Below are 24,238 nucleotides of genomic sequence, written 5' to 3' on the forward strand. Positions count from 1 at the left end.
CGTCTTGTTTGTGATTTGTGCATTGAAACTGCTGGTAAGTGGGAGGCTTTAACATGTGGTGTAGAATCGGATGCACCAAGAAACCCCAATAACTGGGAATACTCTCTGCTTTTTATATTCATTACCTCTTGAGGGGGGCTCGAGAGTTTATATTTTCAGCAGCTGCAAGGTGGTAAGCAGTAGGTATATGGATAATACTTTTATAATACACGGAAAAATGAAACCATTTAGTAGAGTACCTCTCACACCAAGTTTTGTAATTCAAACTTTTTAAACAAAAACTAGACCAAGTGGACCCGTTGGGCCCACACGCTCCTGCATTGGGGCAGCACCCTCTCCTTTCCCCCTTCCCCCCCTCCCCTTCCCCCCTCTCCCTTCCCCCTCCCCCTTCCCCCTCCCTCCTTCCCCCATCCCTTTCCCCTTTCTCCTCCCCCCACTCCATCCCCCTCAACCCCCCTTGTCCTCCTTCCCTCCCTAGGAGATAGATTTAAACTTAAAAATGTGAATAACGTTAAAAATATAACAACGATTTCATTGAAACGTCTTCCATTAGCACCAAAGGGACGACGGTGAGTAAGGTGGGCCTAAAATTATCGTGCTATTGTTCACCATTTTGGCTGTAGTTCAGGAACAAACAAACAAACAAGAGGTTTAGTATATAGATAATTGCCATTGCAATGCATGGCAAGTTCTAAGGTGGAAGTCTTTAAATTTGAGTTTGTTAATTTGCTGTTCTATGTGGATTTTCTTTTCAAGTTCTTTTGTCTGTTGTCTTATGAATGTACTTTCTTCACAAAAGATGAAGTATCACTGCTTCAAGCTTCAGCCACTTGGCAAGATTGATGAGCCAGTGAACTACGTTGCAAATGTTGGAAATCTGAAAGTAGAAAATGCTGAAACAGCTTAGTAAATTGTTCTCACTTCTAATGAAGCGTCCCAGATGTGAAAAACTTTAAGTTTCTCTTTCTGCAGATGCTGCTTGACTGTTTCTGACAAATTCTAATTTTATGTGGACATTTATTGACTTTAAAATTTTTTTAGTTTAGCAATACAGTGCGGAAACAGGCCTTTCAATCCACCAACCAACAATCCCTGTACACTAGCATTGTCATACGCACTACAATTTCTATCGAAGCCAATTAACTTACAAACTTTTATGTCTTTGGAGTGTTGGAGGGAAGCAGCGTACATGGGGAAAACCCAAGTGGTTTTCCCCAAGAACGTACAAACTCCGTACAGACAGCACCAGTAGTCAAGATCGAACCCGGGTCGCTGGAGCTGTAAGGCAGCAACTCTACATTTGCGCCACCATTTCAACCAGTACTTCCATTCAAGGAACTGTGTCACGCTCACAACCTTAAACGCAACACTTAAAATGTTGATTTTTGTATTGCTAAAATTAATTGACAAATTTTATGTTGCTTCTTCTTCCTCGTTAGGTCATGACCAAGAGTTAACTCATTGCTGTACCCACCCCACTCAGCGCCTTGTGGTAACATCGTCACGTGACACCACGTTTCGTCTCTGGGATTTTCGAGACCCTTCAATCCACTCAGTGAATGTCTTTCAGGGTCATACAGAGTAAGTGCTTTTAAACTTTTCAAGATCTGCTGTTGTCTTACAAATGTGTAAATTAGTGATTTTCTTACTTGGATTTCAGTATTTTTATTGCTTGCGAATTTAATTTTTTTTAATTATGTAATGTAATCAGTTTTAATTGTTTATTTAATTATTTAAGTTAACTACTTTTAATTAATTTACATAATTTAAATGTTTTTTAAAGTATTTTTAATTACCTAATTTATATTCCATATGTCCTATGTTGGAGTTTGAACTTGGCACCCCAATCTAAATTACTGGATATTAATCCAGTAACATAACGACCAAGGATAGTAAGACCAGTGTTTTTCACTGCCTATCTATATTTACAGTGTGGTATGATTGAACTGCTACCAGTTGTGTAAAAGTCTGACCCAAGGATTAAGTTAATGGAAACATACAAGTATTCCTTATTCAGTGGTGATATGCTTTTACTCGAGCTGAGAGATTACAGTAGTCGTAATGTAAAGCAACACTATGATGCTGTACTCCTCTCTGCTATGAGCTGAGTCCTGCATGCACCCATCTGTATTTGGGAATTGGCCTATCAGTAATCCAATGAGGTATAATTTCTGATCAGGTCACATTTCCCCATTGCAGCGCCAACCTTCAGACATAAGACGGTTGCTGAACATTTTAACACCCCCTCCCATTCTCACACCGACCTTTCTGTCCTGGGCCTCCTCCAGTGTCAGCGTGAGGCCCAGTGCAAATTGGAGGAATAGCGCCTCATATTTCACTTGGGCACCCCAGAGGTATGAACATTGACTTCTCTAACTTCAAGTAACCCTTGCTTTCCCTCTCTCTTCATCCCCTCCCCCTTCCCAGCTCTCCAACCTGTCCTACTGTCTCTGACTACATTTTATCTCTGTTGTTACCTTCTTCAAACTAACAACGATCTATTCTACTCGTTCCTTGACCTGCATTTCCTTTAACTTGTTTTCACACCTTACACTTCCTTATCTTTACACTTCCTTATCTATGTGCCTCCCACTCCCCTGACATCACTCTGAAGAAGGGTCTCGACCCGAAATGTCACCCATTCCTCTCCAGAGATGCTGCCTCTCCTGCTGTTATTCCAGCATTTTGTATCTATCTTCAATTTAAACCAGCATTTGCAGTTCCTTCCTTGACATAAGATGGTGTCTGACAAGGTGCCCTCAGCCTGATTATAATTGTCCCTGAGTGGGCTTTCTTTTCAGGTCAAATCCATTAGCCATAATCAGCTGTAACTGTAGCTTCCCCTTTGATCGCGTGCTAAACGTTGTGCTCTCTATCCCATGGCCTGAGGGGGGGGAATCATCAACAGGCAGCTCCCCACTTCATCCTGAATACACTAGTGTTGTTCCAATTAATATCGGAGATATTGAAATCCCTCAGTATCAGTCATCTATAGTTTTTTCACCTGCCTGAACATCAATGCAGATATGGTCCTCTATCTCTCTTCCAATTTTGATGGCCAACAGAATTCCCCTGATGGCATGATTGCAGCCTTCCTGCTTCTCAACCTATTACCAAATAGGTTGCTGAACATCCTGTGTATCTCTAATGATTTCCTTAATTAGAATATGAGAACATAAGAAACAGGAAAAGGAGTAAACCAGTTAGTCCCCCAAACCTGCTTCGCCATTCAGTAGAGTCATGGTTGCAAATACTTTACATTCAATTTATGCAGTTTGCCATCCTTATTCACTGCACTTAATGCATTTATGTTCAAACATTTTAAACCAGTGTTTGTATTCCTTGCAGTCTTTCTTAGTTTGCTGCCATTAAATACCAGACCGCACTGTTCTCTTTTCCTACTTTTCATTCCCATTTCAATAGGCACTTTATTCCTCTTTTCTATCACTATATGTTGATACCCGTTCACCTGCTTATGTGGTCTTAATACAGACACTCCCCTATTTATGTAAGGATTATGTTCCGTAAACCCTTACTTAATCAGATGTTATGTACATCGGAATTGCCCAGAATACTACTGTAATGTGTAAATTTGCTATACAGGTATATGCACTATACTGTCTCCTCACACATAAGTTCAAATTGAGGGAATTGAATTCAATTTTGAATTGAACATGCCAAATGCATCTGATGTGCCCTCTCCTGCTGAGTTGAGCTAAGCTTCTGCTAAGCTTCTGATAAATGTTATTCTAAGTTCATTCGTGAATTTAAGTTGTTCTCATTTGTAAAGTTTTGTGATCCCGAGAGATGATGGACGTTGATGTACTAAAAAAAAAATTGTTTTACCTGTTCGGTTCCTTGGAGATAGTTTATTTGTTTTGAGGTGAACTGTCGGTATGAAACACTTTGAGAAGATTTATGGAGAAAATTTCCTATCTGTGCCACGGTGCTGTGAGTTGCCATAATGAATTTGGGGTTTGGAAATCTTTACATAATTTGAAATTGTGCCTCAATTTCTCAATTTGTTTGGAGTGGTTTGTCGTTCCAAGATACTTTGTGTTCAGGCATATTATTTTTGTAGCTGGGCAACAGGGGAGGATGGATATTTTTCTGCGGTATTGTGAGTCAACGATGTTCCTGACACATTGTGGCACTGAAATGAACCATTTGGGCCGTTGGGTACATTCCTTGTCTGGGTGAGCCATTATGCTGGCAGGATAGTGGTGAAATGGGGACGGGGCTGCCGGTGGTGAGAGGATGGTCGAGGGTTCGACAACTCCCGGATATTCGGTCGGGAGAAGAAGAGGGGGAGACCGCGTGGGACCATCCATGAGAACAACTGATGAGCTTGCGGAGACGGCCGTATGTGATGGCAGTAGCGCACTGCTACTGTAACGTAAATTTTCGTTCCAACTTGGAAATTCAGCAGTGTGCTTAAAGAATTGTTTACGTATGTGCAAGTTTACGCAAGTCGCATATTGCGAAAGGTGGGAAGTCATAACCACACTTGAGCATCTCTCCCTACTAGGATTTTCATCCCAGCGAAGTTTCAGCAGGAATGCAGACAATATTTACTGTTCTAGAAGAAGATTAGATTGGAGTAGGGACTAAATGAGAGCAGGGATCATTGTTGCCCATGAGATCATGAGTTGTGTGCCCGGTGTGAGGGCTTTATCTTCGGATATCCCTTTCTACCAGTGGATGCAAGGCTGCGCTGGTGCATAGAAGCTGGTGGTGGATTTTAGCACTGACGTCAGCCTTTTCCAAAAGGTAGCTCCCAAGATATGGAAAGTGGTTCCATGTTTTCTAATGTCTCAGCATCAATTTTTATTGTCAGAGGGCAGAGGCAGGTAGTTGGAGGACCTTGGTCTTGTGAATTCTTCTTTATTGGGGCTGGTGTTTAGATCCTTTGGCCTTTGAGCTCTGTAAATGCAAACGTTGACAGCATTTTGCAGCTCAGCCTCTGAGGTTCTGGAGCAGGTTGTCGTTGTTAGTGCAGTTGTTCTCATTGAACAGTCTCTCATTAGTTCTGAAGATTAACTTCACTCCTATCGGAAGTGTGATTGTATATAACCCCATGACTTTTTTTTTCTCAACGCAGCAATGTAGATAGAATTTTGAAGTTGCTACGAAGTATTTGTGTTAATTTGCAGCTGCCTTCTCATTCTGTCAGGATCACACTGCTGCAATGCAGCAAAGCACCAAGGCTTCTTTGATAACTTGCAGCTTGCACCTTGCTGCGTGTACGAGTGAGTGCGTGTGTGTGAGCGTGACCGTATGAATGCGGGCGTGCATGTGTGAGTGTGTACGTGTGTGAGGGTAATACGAGTGTGCGTATGTGTTCTGCTGCACACAAAGTCCAACACTCCATCCAACTCATGAACGGATGATCGGCCATGAGCAGGAGGGGTGGTGGTGTCGCTGCTATGCCACGGTCCGAAGGTCAGACAGCTGGCCGGGCTGCCGACCGACAGAGCCACGGGCAAGGCGCTGCTGCTGCTGCTGCACTCCATGGGCTGCACTTGCACTGGGACGGGTGAGGTGGGGCCGGATGCGGCGCTCTGACCCGCCAGGTCCTCTCGGCCTGAGTCCGCCTTCTGACCCAGCGGTGCGTACGGGTAAGGCATTGTTGCCCCCCCACGGCGCAAGGCCGGGAAAGAACGGGGGAAGAGGAGAAAGCAGTTAGGGGTGAACGCGCGCGATGCGACCGCACCCTCCGACCGACAGAGGACAGCTTTAGAGCGTGCGAGCGTCATGCCCGCTCCGCCACCCCCCCTGACAGGGAGGCCGGTCCGCCGACAAAAGTAGGGTAGACACATGCTGATCCATTCAGTGTAACGCCCCAATGGTTTCCAGCTGCCATTGTTTGCTTCTACTTTTCACCTCTGTTTTACCAGATTACACAATATGCAACCCTTTGGTGAGTCCTTGTTCCCTCCCAAACTATGTAGCTATCTCTATCCTCCCCCACTCCCACCTGATTGCTATCTGTCAATGTGTAGGAAGGAACTCAGGCATGTGAATTTTCCGCGTTTCCGCAGCTTTCTGCATTTTTAAAATCCATTTTCCGCGCTTTTTGCTTGATTTCCGCGTTTTTCACTTTGCCAAAATCGCGTTTACCAACGGAGAAATCCGATCGAAAGAAAGAAAGGAAGAAAAAAAAGAAAAGAAACGATGTATGGCAGCGTTTCGCAACTGGGGTTCCCCAGAACACTAGGGTTCCGTTAGAGGTCGCTAGGGGTTCTGCGAGAAATAGTCGATAATCATTGAAATCCAGACAAAAGTACGAGAGCCCACTTGAAATCCCCCCGCTCTGGAAGTCTCCCCGAAAATGTGGTACCTAGGCTGGGCAAGGCAGCCAATCTCGACCTCATCGGGACTTTCACGGCCGATCGTTGGGTTGAATTTGCAACCTGCGGCCGGGTCTCTGGAACTCCAGCCCAGCTGGAGCCAGCACATCTATCCCCATAGCCGACTTCCTTGGCCGGCTGAATAAACCAGCAAAGCTCTGGAACCAAGAGTGCCAGAAAATCAGTGGTGGAACTGTAATGAGTAAATACTAAATTTAAGTGCAAGATATAATTTAAGATTATATAACTAAATTAATAAAAATAATAAAAATGTTATTACATATTCACATTATTTTGTAATGTCCGTTTTTACTTTGAAATGCATTAAAAGAGGCTTGAAACTGGTAATTTTGTGTGTAAATTTTCAAACGTTTTCCAATTTTCTGACCCTCGCTGTTATAAAGCACTCGGATCTTTTCCTCTTTTTTTACCTCGCATGCCTTGGAACTGCAGATGCTGGTTTAAAGCGAAGATACTCACAAAATGCTGGAGTAACTCAGCGGGACTCCATAAGAAACGAAATTCGTAAAGTGAAACACTTTGTAGTTATAGCAGAGACTGAGGCACATGAGAGCAAGCTGGAAAAACCAAGGCAACGAAAGCTGGGAGCAGGCGCGCGTGCGTTCGCGCGTGCACAACTGATCCGGTTCGCACGAAGTCGCATTTTGCCCATTCCGGCCCGTGACCTAAAATTAGTTTGGCACCCCTGATTTACAATTTACCAAGCCGATTAACATACAAACCTGTACGTCTTTAGAATGTGGGAGGAAACCGGAGCTTCCGGAGAAAAACCTGCGCAGGTCACGGGGAGAACGTACAAACTCCGTACAGACAGCACCCGTAGTCAGGATCAAACCCCGGTCTCTGGTGCTGCAAGGCAGCAGCTCTACTGCTGCTCCATCATGCCGCCCCCAAAGCTGAAGTGAAGATTGTTGCTAGTAATTAGTCTGTCGATGTAACCTTCCAACCGAGAGTCTATTTTATAATGCTTACGATGAATAATGTAAAAAATTAAAAATAGTTTTTTCAAACTACATTCTTTATTTGTCTCTGGGTTTTGTTAATCGATGTCTAGTCTGGTTGCACACATTCTATCCAGTAGATGGTGCCAATGAACTATATTTCTTTGCCACAAGAAGATTATCATTATAAATGGCGTTTTTTCCATCCTGATGTTAACATGTACGTGTATGGCTGTTTTTAAATGGAATAGTAATAAAAGAAAATGTGGTTTATTCCAGCATTCAAAACATCCATTCACAGCTTGCTTAAGAATGAGACACTGCCGGTTATTTAGCCTGTACCGGGGTCTTTGAAAAAGCTACCCAGTTGGCCTTGAGTTCTTGATATTTTCCCTAAACCTGAACTTTCTCCACTTATGTATATATCCAGTTTTTCTGAAACTGCTTCACAGCCCGTACCCTCAATTCACTGTCGCACCGAACACCACAGCCCCACCCGGCGCGGACATGCCCCGCAGAGAGTGGGTCGCCCTGAACCGGCTCCGCACAGGGGTCGGCCGGTTCAACGCCAACATGCATCGTTGGGGCTTGCGTTTATCAGCAGCCTGCGTGTGTGAAGCAGACCAGCAAACAGCGCAGCATGGCATTTTCGACGGCGCTGTCCTCCGCCCCCCTGGTGGAGGGGTAGACCTCACGGCCCTCGACAACAGCACATTGCACTGGCTACAGCACCTGGAGGGCGTCACATAACTTCTGATGCCTCAAACGCAAGAAGACAGCCCTTACACCCTCCATGGTCAAGTTTTTCTTTACATATTTGCCGACAAATTCTCTCCCAGATTTTACACAGAATATATACTACAACCTTGGAGTGTCTCGAGTGATTTACAGCCAGTGAAGTGCTTTTTGTATTGTCATGCCTGCTGTAATGTTTAATGGCTCATCTGAAAGACAGCTCCTCCAATGTTGCAGCAGTTTTTTTAATTCATTTTTGTGACGTGCATGTTGTTAACGGCTTCAGCAATTATTGTCCATTCCTAATTGTCCTTGAGATGGTAGTGGTGAGCTGTCACCTTGACTTGTAGCTGCCTGTGATGTGAAGCAACTTCCAGAGTGTTGTCGGCAGGGAATTCCAGGACTTTGACACTGTCATGTGTAAGGAACAGTGATATTTTTTTTCCATGTATAAATAGTGTATGGTAGTGTTACCATTCACTAAACTGCCCTTGTCTTTCTCAAAATTGGAAGTCATGGCTTGGAAGGGTTTTTGAAGACATCTCGAGTTGTCGCAGTGTAGATTATAATCTGCATGCTGTGGACTCGGTGGGCTGAAGGGCCTGTTTCATTGCTGTATCTTGAAACTAAACTTTAAATGATGGCGGCCAGACATTGTTAACATGCTGTATTTACTTTCAGTATCTCAATTATGTGGTTGGAAATGAAGGTTTGGTTAGGCAGACCTCCCAACCCTTCCGAATTTGGCGGAAAGTTTCCGTTTTATTATTTCATTTCCGCCATTCCGATTTCGCCTCACATTTTTCCACAAAACACATGACTCGCCGCTGTACTCACCCTGCCCCACCGCTAGCCCCGCCTCGCCGCTGGCCCCGCCCAGCTGCTGGCCCCGCCCTGCTGCTGGCCCCGCCTCGCCTCACCGCTGTACTCGCCCTGCCCCGCTGATGGCCCGGCCTCGCCCCGCCACTGGCCACGCCTTGCTGCTGTACTCGCCTCGCTGCTAGCCTGGCCTCGCCCCGCCGCTGGCCCAGCCTCGCCGCTAGTCTCGCCTCACCCTGCCGCTGTACTCGCTTCGCCCCGCCGCTGTACTCGCATCACCTCGCCGCTGGTCTCGCCTCGCTGCTGTGCTCGCCTCGCCACTGGCCCGGCCTCGCCGCTAGCCTCGCCTCACCTCACCTCGTGCTCGCCCAGCCTCGCCTTGTCGCTGGCCTCGCCTCGCTGCGGAGTGTGAGGCTCGTTGATGTTGAGAGGGGATGTGGGGGAGGGGGTTAAGGTGCGGGGGAGGGGGGGGCTGTGGGGCAGTGGAATGGGAGGAGGGAGTGGGGGTCGAGGGGGTGGAGGAAGGGAGGGGGAGAGTGGGGGTGGGAGGGGAGGAGGGGTGGGGGAGTGGATTTGGGGGGAAGGGGTGGGGAGGGGTGGGGGGGGGAGTAGGGGATGGGGGGGAGTAGGGGATGGGGGGGAGTGGGGAGAGGGGGGAGTATGGTTGGGGGGACATGGACTGCTGTGATTTGCTGTTCAAGACCACTGGAGCAAGTATGTCCAGTTAAATTAGGTATGTGCAGTTTTTTAAATTAGACTCTTAATTTAAAATGCGTTTTGAGAATGGCTGGTGCAATTCCTTTTAAAGTAAAATGGGCAAAACTATCGTGAAAAGTGTTTACATTTTACCAGTTGTCTTTAAACATCCGGCATTATATATATATATTTTTCCGTGCACTACATGTACTTGTGTGTGGCACGATTGCACTCGTAATGGCTCGATTGTAACATGCATGGTATAATAATTTACCTGGATAACGCGTAACACAAATTATTTGCAGGCCAATAATAAACCAATATCAATATTATTTTTATATGTGTATTACCTGTATAAGTATCAACATCTACACTTTGTCCTTCCGTTTGGAATCAACTATATAAAAATCTATTCATAAACTTGTGGCTATTTTTTTTTAAAACTCAGCAAAGTGAAAGTTAGTTGAAAATCTGTTTTTCATTTAATTTTAAAATGAAATATTGATCTAACTAGCAAGAATATAAGGTCGCTGTGGTTAATGCTGCTGAACCGTAGTTCCAGAGATCTGGGTTCCATCCTAATCTTGAGTCTCTCTGTGTGGAGTTTTCATGCTCTCGCCGTGACCAAGTGGGTTGCCTCCAGTTGCTCTGGTTTCTCCCACAGGCTAAAATAGGTCAATTGGCTACGGCGTTGCCCCAGTAGAGCTGTAATAACAATACCAGGGCAATACTTTATTCTGCGTGGCTTGCTTGTAATCATTTCCGGATGATTCATCTGGATAGAATGCAAAAAAAAGTTTTTCGCACTGTATTGCGGTACACTAGGCAATAATACACCAACAGAAGTGAGATTGGGTACTTGATGGGTATATGAGAAATGGGGTTAATGTTAATGGATGCCTCATATTGATGTTGTCCACGGTCGGCTGGTTTCTGTGCTGCATGACTCTTTCTGACTGTGTTCACGATGGATATTATAAAGACAGCAATTATAAATTACAGCAATTGCTGGTAGCCTTAGTGACCATGACTGATGGTCATGGAGTCATTCAGCACAGAAGAAGGCCCTTCAGCACACAGCATCCGTGGAAGGTTGTCTAATCGCTCCAGGTATTCATCAGGCATCTCGTGGTCATGGCTGTACCCGTATCAGTTTCCAAGGGGAACATCATTTTGGAATCATAATAGACTACAGATGTTGGAATCTTGAACAAGAAACAAACTCAGTAGCTCATCCAGCACCTGTGGATGGAGCTGGACAGATGATCTTTTGTGTGGAAACCCTTCATGAGACTGATTAAAGTAGAGGCTAAAGTGCTGGTGGAAAGAGGCGAATAGTAGTTCAACCACATGTAGGGTCTCTCTTACGGGCACCTCTACCTATTCCAATCACAGCCTCCATTGAGTCAGTATAAAGCCATTTTATTTTAGCTCAGCAAGAGTGTCACCTGTTAGTGGACATGATTGTCTTAGAAGAAAGATTCAGCTACAGAATAGACAATAGGTGCAGGAGTAGGCCATTTGGCCCTTCGAGCCAGCACCACCATTCAATGTGATCATGGCTGATCATTCTCAATCAGTACCCCGTTCCTGCCTTCTCCCCATACCCCCTGACTCCGCTATCCTTAAGAGCTCTATCTAGCTCTCTCTTGAATGCATTCAGAGAGTTGGCCTCCACTGCCTTCTGAGGCAGAGAATTCCACAGATTTACAACTCTGACTGAAAAAGTTTTTCCTCATCTCCGTTCTAAATGGCCTTCCCCTTATTCTTAAACTGTGGCCCATGGTCTAAATTCACGTGTATACAAGCCTAGCCGCTCCAGATTCCAGCTCACCTGTTCCCCCAAAATGTCTTTCTTTCAAGGGGCATTGTATTACGTGCACACACACAATGGCTATCACGTTCTGCCTAACCCTTTCATTATACTAATAGTTTTTGTAGTTGGTCCATTATTCTGATCATACTGACCCTGGAGTTTCTATCTCTACTCATCCCATTTTCCCAGCAGTTATCCTATAGTTTCCTATATCTTGGTGATTCAAGTGATTGTCTAGATGATTCTTAAATGTTTGAATGTACCTGTCTCCACCACCACTCTGTCAGTGTGTTGCAGATTCTAACCACCCAAAATTCTTGCTCAGATCTCCTCTAACCCTATTTCTCAGTGTACATTGTGCAATGCATGATGTTTCTTACTATCTACCGTATCTACGCCTCTCCTAACTTTGTATCAGTCAGCTTGCTATTTAAAAAATACTTTCTTCGGGTCTTTGCTTACATTTTGCCAAGAAATGTATAAAAATTGACATTTTGCTGAACTAAATTCATCCAAAATAAAAAGGTCATGCAAAGGAAGGTTGTCTATAAATCATGTTCAGTATTTATCTCTCATCATTTCGAAAACAAATCATCTTGTCATTTTTACATTGCTAGTTTTGGGAGTTTGATTTAAAGTGATTTGGATGTTATTGATAGTGATGTGAAGGTCTGATGTATTTGAAGAACTGGATATCACCTGAGGGAAAAATAGATCAGCTATGTTTGAATGGTGGTGTAGACTTGATGGGCTGAATGGCCTAATTTAGTTCCTATGTCTTAAGGTCAATGCATTACGTGCACACACACAATGGCTACCAAGTGGCGGCACGGTAGCGCAGCGGTAGAGTTGCTGCTTTACAGCGAATGCAGCGCCGGAGACTCAGGTTCGATCCTGACTACGGGTGCTGCACTGTAAGGAGTTTGTACGTTCTCCCCGTGACCTGCGTGGGTTTTCTCCGAGATCTTCGGTTTCCTCCCACACTCCAAAGACGTACAGGTATGTAGGTTAATTGGCTGGGTAAATGTAAATGTAAAAATTGTCCCTAGTGGGTGTAGGATAGTGTTAATGTACGGGGATCGCTGGGCGGCACGGACTTGGTGGGCCGAAAAGGCCTGTTTCCGGCTGTATATATATGATATGATATGATATGATGATAAGTTCTGTCTATGTAGAGAAGTAGTTTCTTCCTCCAACCATCAGAAGATGTACAAATCTAAATCTTTCATTATACTAAAGTTTTCTTTTGGATTGGTCCAAGATTCTGCTCATGATTTGCATACCAAAAGATAGTCGTTTTTTTTGTGTTCATAATTTCTTGGCATACACTAAAGTAATAGCCCAATTACAAATATTTATTGGGGTTTTGTTTTAACAAAATATTCTGCTAAACTGCCCCTGCTTTTTTCTTCGATCGTGGTTAACATTTTATGAACATCATTTACCAAAATTCAGAAAACGATGCCATTTTGTGAGAAGTTATTTGTAGTTGTTTTGCAAATCTTTAATTACATTATCACCATTTTATTGTGTAAAAGTTTTTGTATATTTTTGAAGCAGAATGGTTTCTGGTCTTTTTCGCTGAAGAGACAGCTGTTAGCTCTAATGAGGAGTGCTAGCATTACAGTATTTTCGGTGATTGAGACCCGCTTAGGGAGCAGAATGTTCCAGAACAGTCAGTGGCATGTGAGGAGAAACTGCCGCACTGTCAGCTGCAAGTGTATGCTCCGTTGCTCTCTAGGACAAGATAAATGAGTTTTGCTGTGCTTTGGCAGAAACATCAGCTTTGCCTGGGAATAGCAGTAATACACTGCACCCCAGTGGGATTCTCTGTTTAAATTTATAGCCTATGATTGATAAAGCAAATGAGGGATCTTATTGCTCCTTGGGTTTAACAAGAGGAATAATCCTTACCATGCTTCAGATTTACCTCTTGACTAAATAATTGGAACGTTATAGTTCGGGGCAATAGGGAAATGGCCGGTGTATGAATTCTTGTTATTCATTTTTATGGATAAATTATTTTTGATGAGGTTTTGCACAACTGTCCTTTTCATGATTGGGGGTTACCAATTAATAAAAAAAATTACTATCCTGATCATGGCAACCAACGTTGGATTGCAAGGATGGTAATTGTTTTGTGTTCTCAGTTCCCAGGAAAAATCCCTTCTTCTCATGGTAACTCTCTTATTTGTGTATACTGTAATGAGTAAATGAAACAAATTTGTGGTATTTATCCCCGAATGAAATTTAAAATAAAATTCAAGATCGCCATTTTGGTTTCATCAACATTTTCCTCGTTTATTTAGCCTTTCCTCAATTTCTGACTGATTTAACTAAATAGTGGTTCTGTCTGAATTTTGTGACCATCTTGGCATGAATACTGCCATTGATTAGAAAGTGGACGTTGAGCAGTGTAAATTAGGAAACTTAGGCTGGGTCTTTCCAAGTAAATAATGACAACTGTCCGATAGTTGATGGTCATGTTTTGGTTATAAACTTGCAATGAGCAGAAGCACGTCGAACCAAGGCACTGCAGATGCTGGTTTACCAAGGAAAGGCACAACATGCTGGAGCAACTCAGTGGGTCAGACAGCATCTCTGAAGAACATGGATAGGTGACAATTCAGGTCGGGAACGGTCCCAACCCAAAACATCACCGATCGATGTTCTCCAGAGATGCTGCCTGACCCACTGAGTTGCTCCAGCATTTTGTGTCTTTCCAAGAACGCAATCGTATTTCTCTTTCAAGGCAATTCTTGGTTGTGCTCCAAGAAAGGCATTATTCCTCTAACCTTGACTTGCAATCTGCAGCATTGTTTATCGACTACTGCTTTATAAACATTAATTATTTTCAACATCACACTGTATCATTCAAAATCCATTTCCACAACTGTTTCCACTTCTGTTTTTTTTTCTGCGCAACTATTGAATGAATTGTGATGAGAGCGAAGGCTGCTGAAAATGTATCTGAACAGATTGTCATCTATGTGAAGAAAGTGCTATTTCTCAGGCATTGCGGATCACAGTGATGCAGCTGTGCTAAATTGAATTGACATGTATTTAGTACAAGGTTGTATTTTCAATCACTTGACACAAACTGGAGATGGATCGTATTTAAGTTTATTTTTTGCAACGCTATATACATCCTTGAATATGCAGCAAGTTTTTCTTGCCGCAAGTATTCCGTTTTGGCTACAATGTTACGGTGATTTGTGTTTTAACATTGCAGGGTTAACTACTAACTGCAATTAATACGCTGCTTTCGATTAACCTTTGGTGCACTCTTCTTTTCAAAACCTCTTCTTCGTAACAGTTGAATACAGTCAAGATAAATGTTCAACCGTTTTTTAAATTTTGTGAACAATACAGGGTTGGAACCTGGAAGAACACATTACAAGCATTTAAGGCTCAGTGGTAGAGGCGATGGCAACCAGCAGGCACAGATTTAATTTAATAGACACAAAAATAAATAGTGACAATTCTTTTTGATGTGAATGTTGTCCTGACCTAAGATGTGCCCTCTTAAAGGGTGACAGGATGTATTCAATTGTAACTTTCAAAAGAGCAATGGATTAATTCTTCCAAGAGGGAAAATGGCAGGTTGCCAGGTTGACAAGTATTTTGACGTTTGTATGGGCAGAATACATAATAGGCCTACTCCTGTGCTCGGTGTTTCTGTGATTCAGTTGGAACCTTCAAGTGGAATTCTCTGCCTCAGAAGGCAGTGGAGGCCAATTCTCTGAATGCAATCAAGAGAGAGCTAGATAGAGCTCTTAAGGATAGCGGATTCAGGTGGTATGGGGAGAAGGCAGGAACGGGGTAATGATTGAGCATGATCAGCCATGATCATATTGAATGGCGGTGCTGGCTCGAAGGGCCAAATGGCCTACTCCTGCACCCATTGTCTATTGTCTATTGAACCAAAAATATCAAGACTGGTTTAAGCTTTAACCACCACTATCTAAGTACAGAGGTAATTGCAGGCACACGTAACTAATCTTTTTGGACACTAACTTGACGAATCAATGTACTCAACATAATCCTATGCAAAATATTTATATTCAAACAACCTCCACTCTACCACTTGAGGTGGACATTTCCTGATGTATCTACGTACCAGTGTTGTGGATTAAATGGATCTGGTGGAGCATGGGTGAGCCGATTATCGCAGTGGAAGTGCCACGTGATGGCACTGTGATGTCAACATGTTTCTTTTGGCCGATCATTGGGGATAGGCTAATGGGATAGAAGTTGGCTGGTTTGGAATATTCCTGGATACTGTGGATATGGTCTCTTGACTCTCTTGAGGATATATTTATGTTTCTTTTGGGGGGTGTTGATCAACGTCATTGCAGTACTGAAACAGTTTAGTTCAAGGTGCCTCTGGTATTGAAGCACATCTTGAGAACAACGGCTGGGTTATGGCCGGACCCCATGCATGCCTGGAGTTTTATTGGTCATGGAACACAGCATAGCATCGGCATGCCAAGTCTGTGCTGACCATCAAGCACCCTTTTAACACTGATCCCCTTTTATTCTCATCCTCATCTAACTTCCTCGCCCCAGATTCTACCAGCCACCTAAATATTAGCCTAGTGAACTGCAAGTCTTTAGGATGTGGAAGGAAATGAGAGCACCCGGAGGAAACCCACCAGGTCGCAGGAAGAATATGTAAACTCCACATAGACAATATCAAAGCCAGGATTGAACCTGGGTTGCCCAACAGCAGCCCAGCTGTGCTACCCATGTAAATAAAAAGTGTTAGCATCATTGCCTGTCCATGACTTCCACTGATGCTGCCTCACGCACTGATTTAGTCTAGCACTTTGTGTTGCTCCAAGATTCCAGTATCCGCTGCTCCCTGTGTCTCCCTTCTTGAATCCTGTTGCATTTTTACTCGTGGCCCAAGTCTTCGTCAATCGGTTCTCATTGATGACCACACAAGTCAACAAGGCACACAATACAGCTGCAAATAATGAAGCAAAACCAAAGCAGATAGCAGACGTTACGTATCTGAAACAAAGACAGAAAATGTTGACAACTCTCACCAGCATCTGTGAAAGAGAGACGGTTAATGTCTCCGGTCTAGGACCTGTTATCAGCAGTGGGAAAGAGAGGGAAGAAAAGGTTCGTTTTCAGTGGGAGATAGGTTGGGGGAGGCACGGTTTGAAAAGGGGAATATTTCTGATCGGTCTAGTTCGTATGGGTTATTGGGTGCATTTATAAGTACTTTTGTGCGCGCAATATGCTGTGAAGAGCGAAGCTGTGGGGTGTATCCAGCAGGCCAGAATATACAAATAGAAAAGCAAGCTGAGCCAAAATGACAACAAGTAGAAATGGCTTGTTCTGATACAGATAGAAAGAATAAGTGAGATACCTAGCGTCGGATAATTTTATTTAGAATCCAGGCTGTAACTAACCAGTCTGAAGGTAAGGTTGTGTTACTCCTTAGCACACCAGTGACAGGTGTAGGGATGCTGTAGCAACAGTGGTTCTTGATCTATGAGATTCTCTTTTGCTCTTTTCTTCCTCCATTCTACTTTCCTCTTATGAACAAGTGTATCGCTGGTTGAGCAGCAACTGTGAATTGCCCTGAGTATAGGCGGGTGGCAGGAGAATTGGGTAATAAAGGGGGGGGGGGGGTAAGTGGGTAGTTAATGGCAGTGCAAAACGGGATGGGTGCTTGATTGTGTGGATGCGGTAGACAAAAGTGTTTGTTTTTCGGTGATGTATGATTTCATGATTGTAATAAATTTTACTGCGCCTGAAATTGGCAACGTATAGAATTCATTAAAATGACTCCTCGTGATTATTCTGAAACTGAAAGCTGCTCATGTTTTACATTTCTCTTGAAGATGGATGAAAAGCCTACCAAAATCCTAGATTTGCATATTTAATTAAACATATTCAAGATTAATGAGAATAAGTTACAAGCGGGCTATGGCGGTCGGTCACCAGCAGAAGGTAGAGTTTACCAGTTTGCACATCCCCACTGCTGGCAGTGGTCCATCCTGATGGGTCCATTCCTCTCGTAAACGTAGATTGCGAGAGTCTCACTATAGGTCTTGGCTGCCAGGCTAGGAAGTAGAATTGTCACTCTAATTGTAGCTTCCAGGGATAGTGAGACAGCCAAAATTAGGTTTTGCTGGTTGCCAGATTGATTACCTTAGCTTCGTTATTTGTGCTGTACAAATCTCACGCAGATCTGTGAAACAGGAAGAATTTTGTTGTGTGAGTGAAATGTGGCATGGTTTAATGGGGAGTCTCATCATAATTCAATGCAAAAGTGCAACTATCTTTTTTTGTTGCAGAGATCATTATGCGACTTGGCCAGTTTAGCTGAGTTTTGTTTGCTCATTATGAACTGGCATGCAACTGCTCAAATTTATTTGGGGGAAAATTTCTATAACTGTGTTGTGTTTTTTTTACTGTGTGTCGTTTCAAATCCAACTCTCAGATTCTGTTTAAATCGTAGGTTGAAAAACGCTGCCTTAGTTTAAACTCTGCGTTCTCAAATAAAAGCAGAAAATGTTGGGAATCCTGAGCCAATGACAAAAAATGTGATTTTTAATTTATTGTTGATTTTATGAATTATCTATGAATGGGCTTGTTTATGGTTTCCTACCTGAGTTGTTAGCCCATTGTCACTTTACAGGAAACTAATTGACCTGCTGGGATCTCGGTATTTTCAATTGTTAATTATGTTGTTGGCATTTAATGCTCCTAAATAATGTGCGTACATTTATATATGGAAAATGCCATGTGACTCATACACTCTATCTTGTCCACAAAATTTAAAAAAAGGCACTTCAATATCTTTAGTATCAAGGTTGACACCTTTGTGTTAAAGTAGCATGCTTTAGCTTAAGGGTGGTATTAAATTAAAGAACCTTGCTCCATTGCTGTAGTTTAATCCTTATTAAACCTTAATTTAATGTCAATTTGAATTAAGTGTGCCGGCATAAAAAGGCCTCCAGTGGCTTGGATGCTGCTAAATTCAATCAACATCCAGATCAGTATGTGAAGTGTGCTTTCCTTGAGTAGCGCACAGACAGGAACAACTGACGTCGTAAATTACTAAATATTAAACTTCATTAAATGTTCATACGTGATCTCATCTTTTGTGTAGGCTCATCAGAACCAGAGAGAGACTGGAACTATTCACATACAGTGTTCATTTAGAATCACAGTCATACAGCTTGGAAAAGGCCCTTCGGTCCACCTCGTCTTTGCTGACTAAGATGCCTGTCCATGCTAGTCCCATTTGTCCGAGTTAGTCCCACATCTCCCTCAACCTTTCCTATCCATGTACCTCTCCAAATGTCTTTTAAATGTTATGGTCCCTGCCTCAACTAATTTCTCTGGTAGCTTGTTCCATGTACGGACCATCCTTATGTGAAGAAGTTGCTCCTCGGGCCCATTTTAAACCTGAGCCCTCTCACCTTAAACCAAAATCCTCAAGTTTGTGATTTCCCTTCCCTGGACTGAATGCATTTACCGTAACAATGTCCCTAATGATTTTATACTCCTCTAAAAGATCACCCCTGAGTCTTCTTCGCTCCAAGGAATATAGTCCTAGTGTGCCCAAGCTCTCCCGATAACTCGGGAAACATCTTCGTAAATCTTCTTTGCATTCCGTCCAACTTAATGATATCTTTCCTATAGCAGGCTAACCCAAATTGTACACAATCCTTCAAATGTGGCCTTCTACAACTGTAACATAATGTCCCAACTCCTTTATCAGTGCCCTGTCTAATGAAGGCTAGCATTCCAAACACCTTCGTCGCCACCCTGTCTAACTGTGAGACCGCTTTCAGGGAAGTATGTGCTTGTACTCCCAGGTTCTCAGTCGGGTCTCGACCCGAAATGTCACCCGTTCCTTCTCTCCAGAGATACTGCCTGTCCCGCTGAGTTACTCCAGCTTTTTGTGTCTATCTTGCTCTATTTAAAACTACAGTAATTGCTCCCAACTTCTTATCTCCCTCTGAGACTCACCCACTGCCAATCTAGTTAAGCCTTCCTGAGAAAATCTCACACCCAGGATTTTGGTCATCCCCTGTTCAGATGCAACCCATCCCTCTTGTACTGGGCATGGGTTGAATCCCTGCTCCCTACGTCCTGCACCAGCTCCTCAGTCATGCATTTATCGGGCTTATCCTTCTATTTCACGTCCAAACTGAGGTGACGAGTCAGCCACATTGATGGGTCTGGAAGTATTGCAGATTTCCTCTGCAATTGGAAATATGTTGAATCTGAGGGGGTTTCATGATAATGTGGTGGTTTCAAGGTTACTGGAGCTGACATGTGGTTTTTTAAAGAATTCTCAGTTGGCATGGTGGTATTCACTAGCACGTGGCAGTGGGAGTAATAATTTAATGACTGCCCTTTCCTCTGCCTGTCATCACCTGTTCCATCATGTCTTAGATCTGGCTGCTGTTGCTGTTCTCTGGTTTAGTGTAGAGATGTAGCGTGAGAACAGACATTTCAGCCCACTTAGTCCATGCTGTCCAATGAGCACCCGTACGCTAGTTCTATATTACCCACTTGTGGGAAATTTAGAGCAGCCAATTAACCTACAAACCCGCAGGTCTTTGGAATGTGTGAGGAAAGTAGAGAACCTGGAGAAAACCCACGCGGTCACAGGGAGAACATACAAACTCCGTACAGACAGCACCCGGGGTCAAGATCTAACCCAGGTCTCTGGCGCTGTAAGGCAGCAACTCTTCTGCTGCACCACTGTACTCCCCCCGTTCATCTCTGGAGTAACTTATTTTAAAGTTAATTTTGTGCTGGTAATATCACAAGCAGGATGTCTAATGTCACCATAGGACATTCTTGATGCCCTCTATGTATGTCAGGACATTGGCCAAACCATAAAATACAAATATCAGGGAAAGACTATCCAAAGATGCCATCCATGTACTCACTCGTTCACTTACTCACATATGCCCTGTGTCACGAGCAATTTAAAAGCTCAGGTGAGTTTATTTGCTCATAACCCAAGATCTTAATACTTGTCACCTGAAGAATTATTCTGATAATCAGCATGATTCTTGACTGGTTTCATAAGTGAAACGGTTGACTGTTTAAGGTAAATTATAGGATACTTGGGCAATTTATTACTTCGATATATTTAATAGTTATTTACTGTTATTTTTCATCTCTTTCAGCACTGTAACATCTGCTGTCTTTACCGTGGGAGATAATGTTGTATCTGGCAGTGACGACAGAACTGTGAAAGTCTGGGATCTCAAGAACATGCGATCTCCAATAGCAACCATTCGCACTGATTCAGCAGTCAACAGGTGAATGTTTTTAAATTTACTGATGTGATGAATCAAAATTGATTAGCAACGAAATAATTTCTCCTTACTCCCTTTCACGCTTGTTCATTTGCGATTCTTTCTCTTGCCCATGATCCTCTTCTGCCTTAGAACCTTAATTATTCTGACATATAGCTGTTCATGATCAGTAACTTTAAAAGACTCTAAACCATCTATTTTTCCTAAACCAAAAGAAAGATTATATGTTTTCTTTTCTGCTTTGAATCTATTGTTTGTATATTACTTTCAAAACCATAAAGTGTTGGTAAATTACTTCAGCTTTATCTTCAGTTCTCTACAGAAGTACCCAAAGGAAGCAATGATCTAAAATACTGCCTTTCTATAAAAACTATTCAAAACATTTTTCAATAAACGAGGACTTAGACCTAAGTTGTTACTGAGATACTGTTGAGAGAGACATTTTAACATTTTTAACTTGAATCATAAAAAACTCCTTTCCTCGCACAACAAATGCAAGATCTTTTTAGAAAATCACAGCACTGGAGTAACTCAACGGGTTAGGCAGCATCCCTGGAGAAAAAGTATGGGTGATGTTTCAGGTCGGGACCCTTCTTCAGGCTGATCCAGGTCTTTTTATTTCAAGAGCCTGCAGTATTTATAAAATTGCGATATGAAGCTTTTGTTCTGAAAATGTCTCTCATCTATTGAAGTATTAAGTATGCAAGAAACATGTGACTGACAGCTTGCTGCAGTGTTTATAAAATTGTTAATTTGTGTTAACGGTAAAATGATTATGCTTTAGAACCGAGTGTCCTTTCATTCCTAATGTTAAACATTTGAAAATTAATAACAAATGGGTTACATGATTGCAACCTATCTTAATTTTCCACCTGACAACCTTTGATAAAAGTTTTGTTCATGATGCATTAAATGTTATTTACTAACATAGTGAATCCTATGTGGTTGTCCACCAATATCTTGTTATTTAGTTTCTCTCAGTTGTGAATTGAGTACCTATCAAAATGCATAGAGAAGAATTTCCAACATAAAACCAGAAGATATCGTGTAAATAGACCATGGGCCGAGGTGCCTTTTTGTTTCATTTTGTGACCCACATCCCATATCTACCTGTATTTATAACATATTGTGTAAAAATATTATTAAAATTATATCTGAAACTCGTCAAGAACAAAACCTGCATATATTTTTAAAATATGGAAAAAAAACTCCCAAATCTTGTCCATTTTCCAAGTAGTAATTGTTCAATCAAAGCACGTTTGTCATTGAGTCGGACGCCAGTTGATCAATCACGCGCTTTGTTTCAGGCTAGCTAGGCAGGGAGCCCAGGGATCATGGCGGAGAGTATTTCGTCTATCTTCGGTTTAAACCAGCATCTGCAGTTCCTTCCTACACACTAGCACAAAGGAAGATAGTTGTGGTGACTGGAGGTCATCTCAGCCACAGAACATCTCTGCAGGAGTTCCTCAGCTTCGTGTCCAGGGCTCAGCCACATTCAGCTGCTTCATCGATTACCTTTCTTCAGTCGTAAAGTCAGAAGGAGGGTTGTGCGCTGATGATTGCACAATGGTCAGCATCATTTATGATTCCACAGATACTGAAGCCATTTTACGTCCAAATGCCGAAAGACCTGAACCATGTCTAACAATAGTCTGATAGGCGGCAAGTAAGATTCACCCGCACAAGTGCCAGGCTGCGACAATAACAAACGAGAAAATCCAACTCTCATCTCCTGACATTCACTGGGATTTACTTAACTGAATCCGCAATATAGATATCTGGGGATTATTATTAACCAGAAACTGAACTAGATTAGCTATTTACACAAAGTGGCTAAAAGAGCAGGTTTGGGGCTAATAATCTTGAAGCAAGCAGGATGGCATGGTGGCGCAGCAGTAGAGTTGCTGCCTTTCAACACTTGCACTGCCAGAGACCCAGGTTCAATCCTGACTCCGGGTGCTGTCTGTACGGGGTTTGTACGTTCTCCCCGTGACCTGCGTAGGTTTTTTCCGAGATATTTGGTTCCTTCCCCCACTCCAAAGACGTACAGGTTTGTAGGTTAATTGGCTTGGTATAAATGTAATTTGTCCCTACTGTGTGTAGGATAGTGTTAATGGTTTGGTATAAATGTAAATTGTCCCTCGTGTGTGTGTAGGATGGTGTTGAGGAGTGGGGATCGCTGGTCGGTGCAGATTCAGTGGCCCGAAGAGCCTGTTTCAGCACTGTATCTCTAAACGAAACTAAAGCAAGCAACTCTCCTCCTAACTCCCCAAAACCTGTCCCCATCGACAAAGCTCGTCAGGAGCGTGATGGAATACTCTCCATTTGTCCAGATGAGCACATCTTCAACAATACTCAAGAGCCTTGATACCAAACAGGACACAGTGGTTCTCTTAATTGACACCCATTCTCATTCATCCACTCACCCTACCCCTGACACAGAGTGGCAGCAGTTTGCACCATCTACAGGATGCTCTGGAACAAGTCATTGAAACTCTTGAGAAGGCACCTTCCAAATCCATTAGGACTAGGGCAGCCAAAGCATGGGGACACCACCACCTGGAAGTTGCCCTGCGAGCCAGACACCATCCCCACTTGGAAACGTGTCGCAATTCCTTCACTGTTGATGGGTCAAAGTCCTGGAACTCACTCACTCACGAACAACACAAGGATTGCAGCGATTCAAGAAGGCAGCTCGCCTACACCTTCTCAAGAGAATCTATAGATGAGTAATTCAATGCTGGCACAGCCTGTGATGCTCACATCCCTTGAATGAATGTGTTAAATAAAGAGTGCATTCACCAATACCAATTTAAGAACGCAAATTCATACATTAAGAAGTTCTCTGTCCAATTTAGTTTTCATATCAACACAAACAGAATATCTCTGCAGTAAATCTTGTCAAAACCCTGCAGTGCGTGTTCAGAATTCTCTCTCTGAGCTCCCGGAAAGCCGCGGAGAAGCCGGGACCGGAGCAGCCAGAGCGGGGTCTCGCGGATCGACAGAGCCCGCGGCTGACTTTTTCAAATTAGCTTAATTAATTAGTGTGCAACGTTTTGCACTGACGAGTTATGAATTCCTTCTCGATGATTTTCTAATCTAAATCTGTGCCAAATATCAAGTAGATACCAGAGATGGGTCATGAAAGTCAAAATCTAGACACGTTTTCGATGTTTGGCCTCGCAGTATAAAATACCCATCAGGTCAGGCTGAATCTCTGGTAAGAGAAACAAAGCTAATATTTCATGTTGAAGACTCTTCTTCGTAGGTTTGCATGATTTATAGAAACATAGAAAATAGGAGGAAGGTCATAAACAATAGGAGGACGCCATTTGGCCCTTTGAGCCAGCACCACCATTCATTGTGATCATGGCTGATCACCTACAATCAGTAACCTGTGCCTGCCTTCTCCCCATATCCCTTGATTCCACTAGCTCCTAGAGCTCTATCTAACTCTCTTTTAAATTCATCCAGTAAATTGGCCTCCACTGCCTTCTGTGGCAGAGAATTCCACAAATTCACAACTCTCTATGTAAAAAAGTTTCTTCTCACCTC

General features: G+C 43.0%; 1 protein-coding gene across 3 annotated transcripts in view; it reads left to right on the top strand.

The window, feature by feature from the left end:
- The window catches only part of wdr37 (WD repeat domain 37), a 105,743-nt gene that overhangs the window by 66,662 nt on the left and 14,843 nt on the right, over positions 1–24,238 (top strand). For all 3 annotated transcript variants that reach the window (XM_078425145.1, XM_078425153.1, XM_078425162.1), the window contains 2 exons: positions 1,440–1,581; positions 20,552–20,686. In XM_078425145.1, the coding sequence (XP_078281271.1) occupies positions 1,440–1,581; positions 20,552–20,686 (277 nt within the window). The remainder of the gene's footprint in view (positions 1–1,439; positions 1,582–20,551; positions 20,687–24,238) is intronic.

The sequence above is a fragment of the Rhinoraja longicauda genome, chromosome 2 (assembly GCF_053455715.1).
Source record: "Rhinoraja longicauda isolate Sanriku21f chromosome 2, sRhiLon1.1, whole genome shotgun sequence".
Classification (NCBI taxonomy): Eukaryota; Metazoa; Chordata; class Chondrichthyes; order Rajiformes; family Arhynchobatidae; genus Rhinoraja; species Rhinoraja longicauda.